This window comes from Paramormyrops kingsleyae, chromosome 17 (genome assembly GCF_048594095.1).
Source record: "Paramormyrops kingsleyae isolate MSU_618 chromosome 17, PKINGS_0.4, whole genome shotgun sequence".
Lineage (NCBI taxonomy): Eukaryota > Metazoa > Chordata > Actinopteri > Osteoglossiformes > Mormyridae > Paramormyrops > Paramormyrops kingsleyae.
The window spans coordinates 26,946,476-26,963,328 of NC_132813.1; the positions used below are offsets into that span (position 1 = coordinate 26,946,476).

At 42.4% G+C, this 16,853-nt stretch overlaps 1 protein-coding gene across 5 annotated transcripts in view; it reads left to right on the top strand.

Moving 5' to 3' along the window:
- Positions 1-16,853, top strand: part of LOC111837883 (diacylglycerol kinase delta) — a 267,917-nt gene that overhangs the window by 221,007 nt on the left and 30,057 nt on the right. Inside the window, exon 28 of one of the 5 annotated variants that reach the window (XM_072701295.1) lies at positions 15,923-16,551. The exons of the other annotated variants lie outside the window; for them this stretch is intronic. Within the exon in view, the coding sequence (XP_072557396.1) occupies positions 15,923-16,215 (293 nt within the window). The 3' untranslated portion in view covers positions 16,216-16,551. Of the gene's footprint in view, positions 1-15,922; positions 16,552-16,853 lie in introns of those variants that run through there. 5 annotated transcript variants of the gene reach the window in all.

Below are 16,853 nucleotides of genomic sequence, written 5' to 3' on the forward strand. Positions count from 1 at the left end.
AGCAGGTTGAAATAATAAATTCTGCTACAAAGTGAAAGCATTAGGAATGGCAACATTAACTATTCCATACATTATTAAGAAAAAAGGAATATACTAATGAGCACTGTGGAAGTAAAAATACCTGTACTCACTTTTATTTCTCTAAATTCTGTTCAGTACCAGGCATGAAGTAAATTTGACCTGACACGACTTGAGTGAGATAAAATTTCTTTATTACAGCAGGGCACACCTGGAGTTGACATCAAATAAACAAGGTATTCCTGTTCCAAAAAAGTGAACTCCCGAATAACAGAAAAGCTTAGGTCTTATACATTTCTGTAACCCCACTATAACAAGTCTTCTACCCCATTGGTTAAGATGAAAAGTGTGATGGCCTCAGAGGTGATGATCCCATGCACCTACACATTGCTGTAAGCCCAGGGCCAGGCCCAGGGACAGACAGCCAGTTGCCATCAGCTGCATCCCACTCTTTCTAGCCCTTCACATATTTCTGTTTAATCCAAATAATCAAATCAGATTAAACATAGCACACATACTACTGCTACTACTACTACTACTACTATTAATAATAATAATATCAATAATAATAGATACTTTATTGATCACCCAACTTGCTCTTTGTAGAGTAAGCTGGCTGCGAAGGGCAGCCACCTGTTTGGGGCGCCCTAGGGAACTGGGGGTTAAGGGCCTTGCTCAAGGATCTGCAGACGTCCCAAGGCTGGGTTCAAACCGGTGACCGTTATCTTCCTCTGTGGCATTGAGCAGCCTGCGTAATACATGCCATTCTCTTAGCAAGCAAAGGAGGTTTCCGATTCTTTCATAAACAGGCGCTTTCAGCTTCCAGTTTCAGGGTCAATGCAAAACAGTCTTCTTGCTCGAATATAATAATCAATTAACCTTCGTACCCGATGGTGGACACCAGAGGTGAGGGGGCTGTCAAGCTGAAGAAGGGGGCCTAACAGGAATTATTAGCCCGGGGTCTCCAGCGGCAGCTGACGGGTACCGGCAGGCCAGGCGGAACGCAGCTCGGGCAGTTGCAGAAGCAAAAACCCGGGCGTGGGAGGAGTTTGGTGAGGCCATGGAAAGTGACTTTCGGTTGGCCTCAGAAAGGTTCTGGCAAACCATCCGGAATATCAGGAGGGGGAAGTAGCTCCTGGTTCCTACTATTTATAGTGGGGAGGGGGTGCTGTTGACCTCAAATGGGGACATCACCCGGAGGTGGAAGGAATACTTTGTGGACCTCCTTAACTCAGATACATCTACGCACACTGCCTTTGAGACATCTGATGAGGATTAGCACCTCCAAGTCCGAGACCATGGTTCTCAGCCGGAAACGGGTGGATTGCCCTCTTCAGGTCAGGGAAGAGGTACTGCCTCAAGTGGAGAAGTTCAAGTGTCTTGGGGTCTTGTTCACGAGTGAGGGTAGGCGAGATCGAGAGCTGGACAGACGAATTGGAGCAGCGTCTGCAGTTTTGCAGGCTAAGAAAGAACTGAACCAGAAAGCAAAGCTCTCGATCTATTGGTCCATCTTCCTCCCTACCCTCACCTATGGTCATGAGCTATGGGTAATGAAGAATCAAATTGCGAATACAGGCGGCCGAAATGAGGTTTCTCCGCAGGGTGTCTGGGTTCTCCCTTAGGGATAGGGTGAGAAGTTCGGATATCCGGGAGTCTCAGTGTAGAACCGCTGCTTCTCCACGTTGAAAGGAGCCAGTTGAGGTGGTTTGGACACCTGACGCGGATGCCTCCTGGGCGGCTACCCAGAGAGATTTTCCATGCATGTCCTACAGGGAGGAGGCCCCGGGGCAGACCCAGGACACACTGGAGGGATTAAATCTCTCAGCTGGCCTGGGAACGCCTTGGCATCCCTCCGAAGAGCTGGTAGAGGTAGCTGGGGAGAGGGAGGTCTGGGTATCTCTCCTGAAGCTACTACCCCCGTGACCCAAACCCCGGACAAGCGGAAGTTGATGGATGGATGGATGAATTAATTAATTATTGATCATTAAATTAATAATTTCCCTACAGATTGGTTAATGTTTCCTACATGAAACTGTTAAAAGAGATGAGGGATATTATTTGCCGACCCTTAACATTACTGTTTCAAAAATCCTTATCTGAAGGTGTGGTACCTTCTGATTGGAAGCATGCCAACATAACGCCCATTTTCAAAAAAGGGGATAGAAGTAATTTGTCAAACTATAGGCCAATCAGTCTAACTTGTATAACTGGTAAAGTTATGGAGGCTATAATCAAAGAGAAAATGGTAGATTACCTGGACTCAAATAACATTTTGAGGGATAGCCAGCATGGATTTAGGAGAGGTAGATCCTGTTTAACAAATCTGTTGGAGTTTTTTGAGGAAGCTACTCAGGAAGTTGATGATAAGAAGGCCTATGATGTCATCTATTTAGATTTCCAAAAGGCTTTTGATGTTGTTCCCCACAAGAGGCTCTCACTTAAACTCAAAGCGACAGGTATTTTAGGAACTGTAGCGACTTGGATTGATAACTGGTTAACGGATAGGAAGCAGCGAGTAGTTATAAGAGGCTCGATGTCACAGTGGGCCTGCGTTCATAGTGGGGTACCGCAGGGTTCAATTTTAGGACCACTTTTGTTCCTAATTTACATAAATGATATAGACACCAATATATACAGTAAACTGGTGAAATTTGCAGATGACACCAAGGTGGGTGGTGTAGCAGATACTGAACTAGCGGCTCAGCAGCTACAGCGGGATCTTAATTTAATTAGTGACTGGGCTGACACCTGGCAGATGAAATTTAACATAGACAAATGTAAGGTACTCCATGTAGGGAGCAGAAATATAAAGTACAGGTATTTTATGGGACCTACTGAAATAAAGGTAGCTGATTATGAGAAAGACCTTGGTGTGTATGTTGATGCTTCCATGTCTCATTCTCGCCAGTGTGGGGAAGCAATAAAAAAGGCCAATAGGATGTTGGGGTACATCTCCAGGTGTGTGGAGTTTAAGTCAAGGGAGGTAATGCTAAGATTATACAATTCCTTGGTGAGACCTCACCTAGAATATTGTGTACAGGTTTGGTCACCATATCTTAAAAAGGACATAGCGGCCTTAGAAAAGGTGCAGCGTAGGGCCACAAGAATGATTCCTGGTCTTAGAGGAATGTCATACGAGGAAAGGTTATTTGAGCTAAATCTGTTCAGCCTCAAGCAAAGGAGACTGAGGGGGGACATGATCCAGGTCTATAAGATTCTAACAGGTTTGGATGCTGTTCAACCGAATAGTTACTTCAGCATTAGTTCAAATACAAGAACTCGTGGCCATAGGTGGAAATTAGCGGGAGAACATTTCAAACTGGATTTAAGGAAGCACTTCTTTACACAGCGTGTAGTCAGAGTATGGAATAGTCTTCCTGATAACGTAGTGCAAGCTGAATCCTTGGGTTCCTTTAAATCAGAGCTAGATAAGATTTTAACAACTCTGAGCTATTAGTTAAGTTCTCCCCAAGCGAGCTCGATGGGCCGAATGGCCTCCTCTCGTTTGTATAGTTCTTATGTTCTTATGTTCTTATGATCAAGACAAAGCGTTGAGGGAAGACAATGATTTCCTGGTTACAGGAAATTACAGTGTTAATTTTCATTGTTATGCTGATGATATATATTATAACAGATATATATATTGTATATATCTGTTAAACCTAGTGACGCATCCCAGCTCTCTTCTTTAGCCGACTGTCTGCTAGACATCCGTTGTTGGATGGCATGGAATTTCCTCATTTTAAATACTGAAAAAACTGAGGTTCTTTTAATCGGTCCTAAGGAGGCCCGCAATAAGTTTGTAAACCCCAACCCTAGCGGCCTCCCTACTCAATTTAAAACAGTGGTCAGAAATCTTGGTGTCCTGGTAGACTCCGACCTCTGCTTCAGTGCTCACATAAATAGCATTACCAGTACGGCATTTTATCATCTACGGAACATAGCCAAGCTTCGGAAGTTGCTGTCCTTTCAAGATGCAGAAAAACTAATACATGCCTTTATAACTTCTAGATTGGACTACTGCAATGCCCTCCTTTCGGGTTGTCCATCTGGATCCCTACATAAACTTCAGTTAGTACAAAATGCAGCTGCCAGAGTTCTAACAAAAACTAAAAAATTTGATCACATTAGCCCTATCCTGTCTTCCCTGCACTGGCTACCGGTCAAGTTTAGGATTGACTACAAATTATTACTATTGACTTACAAAACTCTGAATGGCCTTGCACCACAATATCTCAATGATCTTCTGGTCCCTTACAACCCTTCTCGCCTGCTTCGTTCACAAGGAGCAGGATATCTATTAGTTCCTAAAGTAGACAGGGCTACGGCAGGCTGCAGAGCATTCTCTTACAGAGCTCCGCAGCTGTGGAATGGTCTCCCAGCGGATGTGCGGGATTCAGGCACACTCTCGCTTTTCAAGTCTAGATTAAAAACGCACTTGTATAGCTTAGCGTATAGGAAACCTAGTTCTGGTTCCAGCTAGTCCCTCACTCCCAGTCAGACTAACAGTATGAGGTGATGAGCTGGGTGGGGATCGGTGTCATTGGCTTTGGATAAACTGATGCGTCAGTGCTGTCACTCTAGCTCTACACTAGAGTGCTGATGTTCAGGGAGTCCCCATGCCTGTGTTCCCGCCTGTCTCTCCCTCTTTCTCATGCTGCTATATTCAGATCTGCTGGAGCCTAGACGAATATTGCACTCGATCATTTTGCTTGCACTGGCTCTGGTTTCCTCAACTCTGGCTAATACACAATTATTCTTACTTCCTCCCTCACCCCTTCTGGGGTGTGCTCCATGGAGCACAATGTCGTTGAAGAGTTTATGCCTCTGCGGCCTGCAAGACAACTACCTTCACCTCCGGCAACTACCCTCCAACCTGCCTGCCCTTGGCTCAACACGATGCCTCGCCATCCATCCTGCGGCTGTGTGTCTATTAATCCTGCCATTGTGCATCAAGCACCACGTGCCTGCACCGGTCGGCCGCTGCATTGAGACATATATTTCAACCCCTGTATTAGCTTAGTCATTTCATCTTGTCTGTATTAGCTTAGTCATTTCATCTTGTTTGTTTGACTCATCTGCCGGCCCCTGGAGGATGGGCTCCCCCTTTGGGTCTGGTTCCTCCCAAGGTTTCTTCCTCTTAGGGAGTTTTTCCTTGCCACCGTTGCCTTTGGCTTACTCAATGGGGGGTCCTTACGAGGCAGAAATGTAAAGCGCATTGAGACAATGTAATGTTGTGATAATGCGCTATATAAATAAAATTGAATTGAATTGAATTGATTTGTTAATGAAAATCGAAGAAAAAATATGAGGAAGTCTGCCGTATTGCATTTTTACCATAGCTTACACTCTTAACCACATACATTTTAGTTACTGCAAAATGACAATTGAGTGAAAAAAGGTTTGATCACTGATACATTCAACACTTCAACCCTAGTTAGAAGAAAATCACCACACTTGTAGATTTAACATGCAAAAAATGTCATTGGCAAATCATTTTTGGGTGTGTTTAAGATTTACAATGTATAGTTTTAATATATTTTATTAAATGTCTTACAGATGATCGAACAGGCAAAAAAAAAAAAAAATCACTGACTTGAAACAACTTCTCTCACCTCTGTTCAGTTATAGGATAGTTACAACCACAGTATAGAGGTTTGAATTTCATATTTGTACTTGCATGGATCAACCAAGCTGCATCAATTAGAGAGACTGAAGCAGAGAAAATAGCAATATCCCCATTCAGCTGGTTTACTCTGCACTCCCATGTAGACAGGAGGGTCCACGGTTGAAAAATGAAATGTTGGAATGAGCAGGTTATATTTGATGCACGCAAAACAACTGAGTTCTTATGATGTAAAATTTCCTTGTTTTATCAAAATTGCGCACATAAATAGTATAAAATAATATATTTCTAATTTAAATAAAAGTCCACACCACGGGTTGTTTAGCGACATTTAGCTAAATTCACCTATGTTTAGTTAATCAAAAGAATAAAAGATGTATTTAGTTGTATTTTGTTAGTTTTATTTTAAATAAGATGCCCCGATTTTATTTAAAAACATTTAATAGTTGCTGGAACTATTGAGCGGTATTTAGCAACATTTTCAAAACTATGGTAGATTATCCCTCCACACACCCCGGACTATAGCCGTTGCATGATTTGCAGAACTGGACTTGTCTTATCATGCGAACAGCGTGGTGGGGGTGGGGTGTAGAAACGGGAGAGCCACAATCCCCACACACCACAATCAGCTGAGGCAACTAGTTTTCTGAATTTTAAAGTGTGTATAAAAACATCATTCATGTCGGTTAAGCATATTGTCTACATGCCCTGACTATCATTGCATGACAGTACAGATAGGCAGGGGTGAATTCGTATTGTGCGAACAGCGGGGTGGGGCATTGTAAAAACGACCAACAACTCTTTTTGCAATAGCGTTATTTCAAATTAATATGAATGGGTCTATAAATTTTTAAATTATTCTTTAGACAACAAGAAATGAGGAAGATTCTTAGCACAAGTGTATCAGCCTCTTTAATGGCAAACCACGAACGTCGTAAAACAAAAGAATAAAACCCTGGTTATAGTAATTGCTTATAAAAACATACATAAAAAGTTTAAGGAAATAATTAAAGCACATGGCTGGTCCACTAACACCATAATAAATAAATTAAGGAATAAAAGTTTAACAGTCATACAAATTAATATAAGAAATAGTGTCAAAAGCAAATTTTTAAAAACGGGGGATAGCTCGTATGATGGTAAAGACGGACCGCTAGCGCCTCCTTGAGGACGAATGTATCCACAGCGCGTAAGCCCCCCACAACGGGAACACCCCCAAAAGTTTGCCTTTATTAAGCAGGGCAAATGAATGTGCGAAATCAGTACCAGGGACTACAGGTGTGAATTACCAATAGTGCTATAACCTGGTACAAAGCATCTCTTCTTTTTTTGAGGTTATTTTGTACATTGTCCCTGTTCAAATAAATAAATAAACTAAATACACCTGACATCTGAAAGCTTGAAGCAACACCAAAGACTTTGCGATGGAAACGCTAAACTGGAGGTAGGCCTATGCTACATTTTCATTTAAATGTATTTTAGAATTGCTGTTAGAAATTTTTCTACTGTGAAAACATTACGATTATTTCTGACCAAGAATTTCCCACGCTGTCAAGTCCGAGTAAGACCCGTGTAACAGAGGAATGGGATAGTGGTAAGTTATTGTTCATAGTTATTTACCTCTATTGGGTTTATTGTTTAAATGTGGCAATGACTGAACGTGAATATACTCACAATTGCAGATAGCTGCAATGAACTGCTATGCATGCCAATGGTTATTTTCAGAGATAAGGCCCAGTTAGCCATAAGCGGAAAAGAGCGGACAGTTTTAATGGTACGTGGAACAATATTGTTTACCCCGTATCATTGATTTTTCTGTATGAAATGCTTAAAGACTGATTATGCCCCGTTTTACCCCCAAGACACGGCAGATGATGAATTGTTGAGCGCCGCTGCTGAAAAAATAGAAGCGGAGCTAGCTACCTCAACTGACAGCGTACAGGACCAGTCAACCGGACAACTGGGATTTACACGACCAGGAACTCCCATAACACGAAGCGTACCGCCGGACCAAGGGGGATCTGCGAACGGTGTTCCAGCATCCTCACCCCGTGCCTTACCAGAACCACCGCTGTGGGCACAAGATTGGGATACTGACTGTCAGGTTGCGTGTCCGGGCGATCCGGGAAGCAGGCAAGTGAGCCGTGAAAACGGTCAAAAAGGATTTATTAAAGGAAACAAAGCAGACAGGGGAGCTTCACAGCAAACGACCTCAATGACAGACCTAGGGAAACTAACTCAGACGCGGACTAAATACACAAGACAAGCAGGAAAGAACGGGTAACAGGTGATAACAATCGGTAATCACATGAGGTAACGAGGTGGGCGTGGCACACATCGGGATCGAACGGAGCGGATCGTGACACTGACCCATTAACACCTTGGCAACTGCCTGTTATGAATTTCCCAGCCGGAGCTGATTCCCGAGAGGAGCATTTGAAGGCGCTCAAACTAGCTTTCTTCCTTTTTCAGGATCAGATGTGTGATTTTTTGGCGGATCTGTCTGACCAGATCTAAAGAATAAGCAGGGGGACATGTCTGAAAAATGGTGGCTGTGTAGTTTTGATGGGGCTGGGGGGTCTAGAACGATGCATATAAACGACGACGATATTAACCCTGATCTGCAGCGGCTGATTGATGAACTGAATGATGGACCGCTGGCTGAAATTAAACCCTTTCATGCTCGCCTTAATAAATAATTTTAATGAGAATGGTACTGATGAAGCTATGGACTGTGTTAATATGGATAACGATGTAGACAGGGGGGCACGAAATGCATATGTGTCTATGGAGGTGGAAATGGCTGACGACCACGTGACCAGATCTGGTGTTAGGAGTGGCAGCGGACTGAGCGCAGATGCGGAAATGCACTCTGAACTGCACCAGATGCTAACAGAGCTGAATGGTGAGCATCCGGGTGAATTTAGCTCCATCTTGCAAAACTTATTAAATGATTTAAATGATGATGGGGCAGAGGAGGTGGATCCAGAAATGATGAACATTGATAATGGGGTACAACAAGGCGGGGAGGGGGACGCGAAGGTGGATATTGTTACGTCGCGTGAGCGATGGTCCAATGGTGCAACATAAAGGGGTACCCTAGCATGCCGCGGCACGTCAATGTTTTTATTGCAGCGTTCACAACCGCGTATGCTAGGCTTGAGCTGTACAATCTCATGGACCGCTTGGGGCGGCGTACGCTGTATCATGATACAGACTCGGTCATTTTTGTCAGCAAGCCGGGTGACTGGGCGCCCCCTCTGGGTGATTTTCTCGGTGAACTAACAAGCGAGCTGGACCCAGATGATTACATTGTGGAATTTGTCTCAGGGGGACCCAAAACTTACGGGTACATGTGGTATGTTGGAAATTGGTGTTTTCGTTGAGGTTGCTTTCTAGGGGTTGTGCTGAGTGGCTATAAATGGGTACATGTTGGAGTGTTGGGGATGGAGGCAGAGTTGTTTTTTTTTATGCCTATTGCAAAGTTTTAGTTAATTGGTAATGCCTGATTGGTACACTAGGGGGAGATCACGAACATGTTCCTCATTCAATAAAAGTTATCGAAGAGGAAACATCGCTGGTGATTTTTTTGTGATTTTTCCTCTCCCCTATTCAGGTATTGTAAAGTTGTTTTGTCATTAAATGTTGTCTAAAATGTCAGTACTGGTTGTGGTTCATGTTGTAGTATTTCCGTATGTGTTTTATGTAAGTAAACATAAAAAAAAACGGCTAATTGTATCTTAATGCATTAGATACGTGCGTAACTGCTCGTGCTGAAACCGGCATTAAAGTAGTTAGTGGTGTGTAAAGTGTACTGTGATAGTTTGTTGTTTAAATGATCTCTATGTTATTTTGGTTTATTATTTGAACTTACTGTGCAGATATGGCATATTTTGATGTCTTATATTGATCGGTTATTTCGGGGTTAATTATTTGAGTTTAAAATGGCTGCCATCGCTATCGTGCAGCGCTTGTGTGGTGGCCTCGCGCGGGACACTGCCCGTGTACCAGTTTTACTCATTCAATAAAAGTTATCGAAGAGGAAACATCGCTGGTGATTTTTTTGTGATTTTTCCTCTCCCCTATTCAGGGAGACAACTAGGGCTGGACAATAATTCGATATCAATATATATCGCGATATAATTTTTTCCGATAACGGTGATACGATTTTTAAACACATTTCCGATATTTCAATATACATTTGAATATTATATATATTCACCGGCTTTTAAAAATGTATCACAAGTGCTAAACAGCGCGTATTCAAATCGCATTCGCATGGTAATTTGCTGAACAACGCAGCTGTGAAACGTGATCCAGGTAAAACTTTTTTAGACAGCATAAATAATATTGAAGCATTTGTTTTCAAGCAGACTGTTAAAAGCAAAAGCAACAAAGCATTTTAGACTTTGTAAAGAAACCATAGTAACCACGTGTATGATACTTTTCAGAGCTGCGTCAGTGGGAAATGACTCGTGAATTTAATTTTGACACTGGTTAGCTTTTTGTGAAAACGAACTACAGTACACCCCGCAGGTTTTTTGTGATTTTGTGAGCGATCTTTGTGTTTTCAATGTTGGAGAATATAATTAAAGGTTTGTATCAAGAAACGACGGTGGTTTTTATTGTATACTGGTAAATCTCTGCTGTTAGTTGGTGGTATGCCTTTTGTTAGCCAACATGTATGTCGGGGCCGGCTCTACGCTGGGGCAACGCCCACTTAAGCAAACGTCCTGTCCCCTTAAATCAAACTTTTAGAAGTTGAGGAAGAAAATAATAATTACCCACAAACTGAATATGGACAAGATTTACTACAGTAGCTGAAAAATCCACTGAAAAAGGCACAAACGAGATGATAAGTTTCACTTCTTGTTCGCTCTTTCCCTCCGCCTTCTGTTTGTGCGCGGGCTCACGCAGCACTCGGCAGATCCCCTACTCACCCTCCCCCCAGCTAAACATCCAATCACTGTTAGTATGCAAATTAGCCAGTTTCTCAGTAGGCAGGGCAAAGCGAAATGAGCTGCGTGATTGCGGAAGGTTTGGAGGAAACAGCAATCTCTCTCGTCAAAATCATAGTGACTAGTGAGATCATGGTTCGAATTATTTTTGTCTATTTGGGGGGGTCTTGATCGGGGGGTACTGTACCCCCCAGTACCCCCCGATCAAGACCCCCCCCAAATAGACAAAAATAGCAGTTTGGGGGGGAGGGTATTAACATTTTTCTTGTTGTTTTTTTTTTTTTTAAGAAAGAAGGAATTGCTGCGAGGATTGCTGGGATTGCTGCGAGAGAGTGGTGTTGAGCTGCAGCGATTGTTTGGGATTGTTTTTTTTGGAGTGTTTTGAGTGTTTGTGTGCTTTACCTGTTTACGTGGGTGGCTGTTTATTTCTATTTATTGTTCTTATTTCGGTCAGCGTGAGTGCTTGTCTGTCCTGTCTGTTAATCAACAGCGCGATTATTACCGACAGAGAGCTGCGGGTGTCGCGTGCGCGGCGTTTTTCTGTCCGCGTTTAAACTCCGTAACAAACACCCGCGGGGCGATTATAACTAATAACATCTAACGTCGGTATCGCTACCAAGCGTCGGAAAAGGACAGTTGCTCCTGAGCTTTGCTCGGTCGCCAGTCGGGGCCGGGAGGACATTTTCCACTTTTTTCCCGCTCCGGCAGTAGCCTGCTGTGAGGGGGTTTTTGTGGTTTTTCGACCTCCCAAGAGCAACTTCGATTTCGCCTTGTTTTTAGTTCATACTTGGTTCAGGCAGAAGTTCTTCTGGTAAGTAGTAGTAAGTTTATCAGGTTTAAAATTTTTAATAAAATAATAATTAAGTTCCGTTTTAACACAAGTAATAACTTATTTTAGTGTACTCCGCACGTTACTGCATTTATTGTTACGCAAATTAATCTTTATAGTTAAATACACTATATAAATTTACTGGGCTGGGAGTACGGGGTCATAGTGAGTTAGTTAATTATGGGGCCAGCTCAGTGTTGCGTTTGCAAGATGTTTGCCCTTCTGGACGTTAGTGTCCAGTCGGACTTCATCTGCGAGCGATGTAAGCTAGTGGACTCACTCATGGTCAAGGTTCGCGACCTTGAGGAGCAACTGGCTCGCATCCAATGCAACAGTGAGTTAGATGAGCTAGTTGATACGCCGTTTAGGGAGACGGTGTGTACGCCACTAACGGGGGGGAGGGAGAATGAAGAGCAGAGAGGTCGAGAGAGCTGGGTGACCGTAGGTCGTAGACGCAGGAAAAGGCGTACACACGTTACAGAGGCGGCATCACCTGAGGTGTCTGTGTCTAACAGGTTTCAGGTGCTTCCAGCTTTAGAGCCGGAAGGGACTGGGGAAGCAGGTGGGCCCTTGGGCACTGAGGAGCCCCCTCCCCCCAGAAAGAGGGAGGTTGTGGTAGTGGGGGATTCAATTATTAGGGGAGTAGACAGTTATGTGTGCACGCGTGATAGAGGGTCCCGTACGGTGTCTTGCCTGCCTGGTGCCCAGGTAGGAGACCTTCCAGATCGTGTGGACAAGCTTTTGGCCCCAGCTGGGGTGGATCCAGTTGTCGTGGTGCATGTTGGCACCAACGACATAGGCAAGGGTAGAAGGGCTGTTCTGCAGGATAAATTTATAGAAGTCGCCAATAAGCTTAGAAGCAGAACGTCCATGGTGGTATTTTCCGAAATACTCCCCGTGCCACGCGCAAGTGAGGCTAAGTTAGCTGAGATAAGGAGATTAAATGCGTGGCTAAAAGGATGGTGTAGGAAAGAGGGGTTTAGGTTTATGGGGCACTGGAGGACCTTCTGGAACAGGTGGGACCTGTTCAAGCCGGATGGGTTGCATCTGAACCGGAGGGGAACCAGTGTACTGGGAAGGCGTATTTGTAGAGTAGTTGAGGAATGTTTAAACTAGGGACTGGGGGGGCAGGGAGGTTAGTTAAGTATGTAACTGGGGGGAAACGGAAAGCCCAAAAAAATCATATTATAAGTAGGCACTGTAATAAGCCTACCCTTTGTTGTCTGTATCTAAACGCCAGGAGTATTAGGAATAAAATTCATGATTTAGAGGCTCTTATCTCATCGGACTCTTATGATATTATAGCAATAACTGAAACGTGGTTGAGTGATAAGGATGGACAAGAATATAATATGGATGGTTACACATTGTTCCGTAAAGACCGTATAGGTAAGAAGGGAGGTGGTGTTGCAGTATATGTAAAGGAAATCTTGCAGGCAAGGGAGCTTACTGATATAAGTAAAAGTACGGAAGCTATATGGGTAAAATTAGATGCTACAAACTCAAATAGCCTAATTGTCGGTGTTTGTTACAGAGCACCCAATGTAGCTGCTGAGGAAAGCAGATTGTTATACAGTGATATTAGGATTATGAGCAATAAAAATGATGTGGTAGTTATGGGTGATTTTAATCTACCGGGGATACAGTGGGACATTGTTGCTGGCTCTTCTGAAAATGAACTTGAGATGGTGGAATTAGTACAGGATTGTTTTTTTACTCAGTTTGTTAACACCCCTACCAGGGGAGATGCCATTCTTGATCTTGTTTTGTCTAATAACCAGGACAGGATTGGTAAATTAGATGTTTTAGAACCACTTGACAGTAGCGATCATAACATGGTTAAATTTGAGGTTAAGTTTAGTGCCCGAAGAGCAAAGTCCAAATCAAAAATATATAATGTTAGGAAGGCTAACTTCAATTGTATGAGATTAAAACTAGAAACCGTGAACTGGATGGAGTTAAATAACAAAACTGTTGAAGAGGCATGGGAATTTTTTAAAAGCACATTATTGCAAGTACAAGAGGACTTCATACCTGTTTCTAGCAAGAATAAATCTAGGAAATTGCAACCTAGGTGGTTTAATAGGGACATAAAGTATAAAGTAAGGAGGAAAAGGGCTTTGTTCCAGAGATGGAAAATAACTGATGATGACATAATAAAGCAAGAGTATCTAAATCTACAGGCTGAATTAAAAAATGACATTAGACGAGCTAAAAGGAATGTCGAAAGGAAGATCGCATTGGAGGCTAAGGATGACGTTAAAAGTTTCTTCCAGTATTTTAACTCTAAAAGAGCTCTAAAAGCTGAAATTACTAATCTGCAGGATAGTAAGGGTCTTATAATTGAAAACGACATTGACATAGTAAATGAGTTCAATGATAGTTTTGCACGGGTATTCACTGTCGAGGACACTAGTAACTTACCAGTTCTTATTACTAATCCAACATCGTCTATAACTAATATATATATAACTGAAGCTGATGTTTTGCAAAGCCTAGCTAAGCTCAAAATAAATAAATCACAGGGCCCTGATGGCATCTTACCTATAGTGTTAAAAGAGATGAGGGATATTATTTGCCGACCCTTAACATTACTGTTTCAAAAATCCTTATCTGAAGGTGTGGTACCTTCTGATTGGAAGCATGCCAACATAACGCCCATTTTCAAAAAAGGGGATAGAAGTAATTTGTCAAACTATAGGCCAATCAGTCTAACTTGTATAACTGGTAAAGTTATGGAGGCTATAATCAAAGAGAAAATGGTAGATTACCTGGACTCAAATAACATTTTGAGGGATAGCCAGCATGGATTTAGGAGAGGTAGATCCTGTTTAACAAATCTGTTGGAGTTTTTTGAGGAAGCTACTCAGGAAGTTGATGATAAGAAGGCCTATGATGTCATCTATTTAGATTTCCAAAAGGCTTTTGATGTTGTTCCCCACAAGAGGCTCTCACTTAAACTCAAAGCGACAGGTATTTTAGGAACTGTAGCGACTTGGATTGATAACTGGTTAACGGATAGGAAGCAGCGAGTAGTTATAAGAGGCTCGATGTCACAGTGGGCCTGCGTTCATAGTGGGGTACCGCAGGGTTCAATTTTAGGACCACTTTTGTTCCTAATTTACATAAATGATATAGACACCAATATATACAGTAAACTGGTGAAATTTGCAGATGATACCAAGGTGGGTGGTGTAGCAGATACTGAACTAGCGGCTCAGCAGCTACAGCGGGATCTTAATTTAATTAGTGACTGGGCTGACACCTGGCAGATGAAATTTAACATAGACAAATGTAAGGTACTCCATGTAGGGAGCAGAAATATAAAGTACAGGTATTTTATGGGACCTACTGAAATAAAGGTAGCTGATTATGAGAAAGACCTTGGTGTGTATGTTGATGCTTCCATGTCTCATTCTCGCCAGTGTGGGGAAGCAATAAAAAAGGCCAATAGGATGTTGGGGTACATCTCCAGGTGTGTGGAGTTTAAGTCAAGGGAGGTAATGCTAAGATTATACAATTCCTTGGTGAGACCTCACCTAGAATATTGTGTACAGGTTTGGTCACCATATCTTAAAAAGGACATAGCGGCCTTAGAAAAGGTGCAGCGTAGGGCCACAAGAATGATTCCTGGTCTTAGAGGAATGTCATACGAGGAAAGGTTATTTGAGCTAAATCTGTTCAGCCTCAAGCAAAGGAGACTGAGGGGGGACATGATCCAGGTCTATAAGATTCTAACAGGTTTGGATGCTGTTCAACCGAATAGTTACTTCAGCATTAGTTCAAATACAAGAACTCGTGGCCATAGGTGGAAATTAGCGGGAGAACATTTCAAACTGGATTTAAGGAAGCACTTCTTTACACAGCGTGTAGTCAGAGTATGGAATAGTCTTCCTGATAACGTAGTGCAAGCTGAATCCTTGGGTTCCTTTAAATCAGAGCTAGATAAGATTTTAACAACTCTGAGCTATTAGTTAAGTTCTCCCCAAGCGAGCTCGATGGGCCGAATGGCCTCCTCTCGTTTGTATAGTTCTTATGTTCTTATGTTCTTATGTTCTAGAACCTCACCTTGTAGGAAAATTTTATGTAAAACGATTTTAGACACCCCTAGTGTGGATCGTACCATTTGAACCACCTTGGCGCTAGAAGCAGCTTAGCCAGTCGGTTACGTCATTCATTCTCATTGAGCGACTTGTTCGTTGTGATTTCAAGATTCTTTATTCGTCACATACATAGTTATAACAAGTACAACATGTAGTGAAATGAACCCTGACCGATCCTATTTTTCAGTTTTATATTTCAAGACTCGGTGAATTGATTTTTTCTTTTTCATAACTTAGCCTACCCTTTTTAGTTTTGGTAATATTGGCAATAGTGAAAAGTGTTTTGTTGGGTTCAAATATGTTTGATATAGGCCATCCAATTAAGGTAAATGTCTTGTTTTTAATCTGATGAGGAATATTTTATTTTATTTTTTGTTTTACTTTTCAGTTTTCCCCCTGAGGGATTGCCACCTTACTGTGGTCAGGGGCTTTGTGTGCCTCAGTGACCCTAAGAGCTACACCAGCAGAAGCTTAGCCTTCAGGTGGGACACCCAAGTTGGACAGGTCTTAGGGCAGAGGCCTGACAAAGTGCAATCCAATTACATGACAAAAACAGTTATCCAGAGCACCACCCCACCCCTTTCCCGCCTTTGTCGCCACCATATGCCCCCTTCACATTTCTGTCTGCCCCCTCATATATGCATGTCTAGAACCGGCCCCGATGTATGTACATATTTATAGCATGCTGATCGCGTCAAACAAATCGCGGCAATGCCAAAAACCCGTGCATGTACATTCTCAGTTATTAACGCACATAAATACATTTCAAGCACATGCTAATATATTGCTGCCATATTGGTTTTCGGTTATCTCGATCATCGGTTATCTCGACGCTTTTTGGCAACCCCCTAGGCCGGCGACATAACCGGTTCGACTGTATATGAATAATCAGCCTGTTCTAGTTTAAATGGAAATATATTATTGTTAATAAGCTGAGTCTGAGAGTTTTATTTATTTGATAGTTTATTTCACATTTCTTGTTTGTAAAGGCTAAATACAAATAAAAAGTGAACCTTTTTTTTTTGTACTGTTTTTATTTAAAAAAAAAATTATATAATTTTAATAGGAGGAGCCTGGAGGTATTATAGACTTTGCAAATTCAGTTTGCAGACAACCATTGTGCGTGTCCTCGGCAGTTTTTTCCTGAGGCTTTTTAATATTGTCCATATCGATATCGGAATTATATCGTATCGACCAAAATTAGGAAATATATCGTGATATAAATTTTTGCCATATCGTCCAGGCCTAGAGACAACATACACGGCAAAGGGCAAAACGAGCATGAAAGTGAAGGGAATCACGTTGCATAACACCAATTC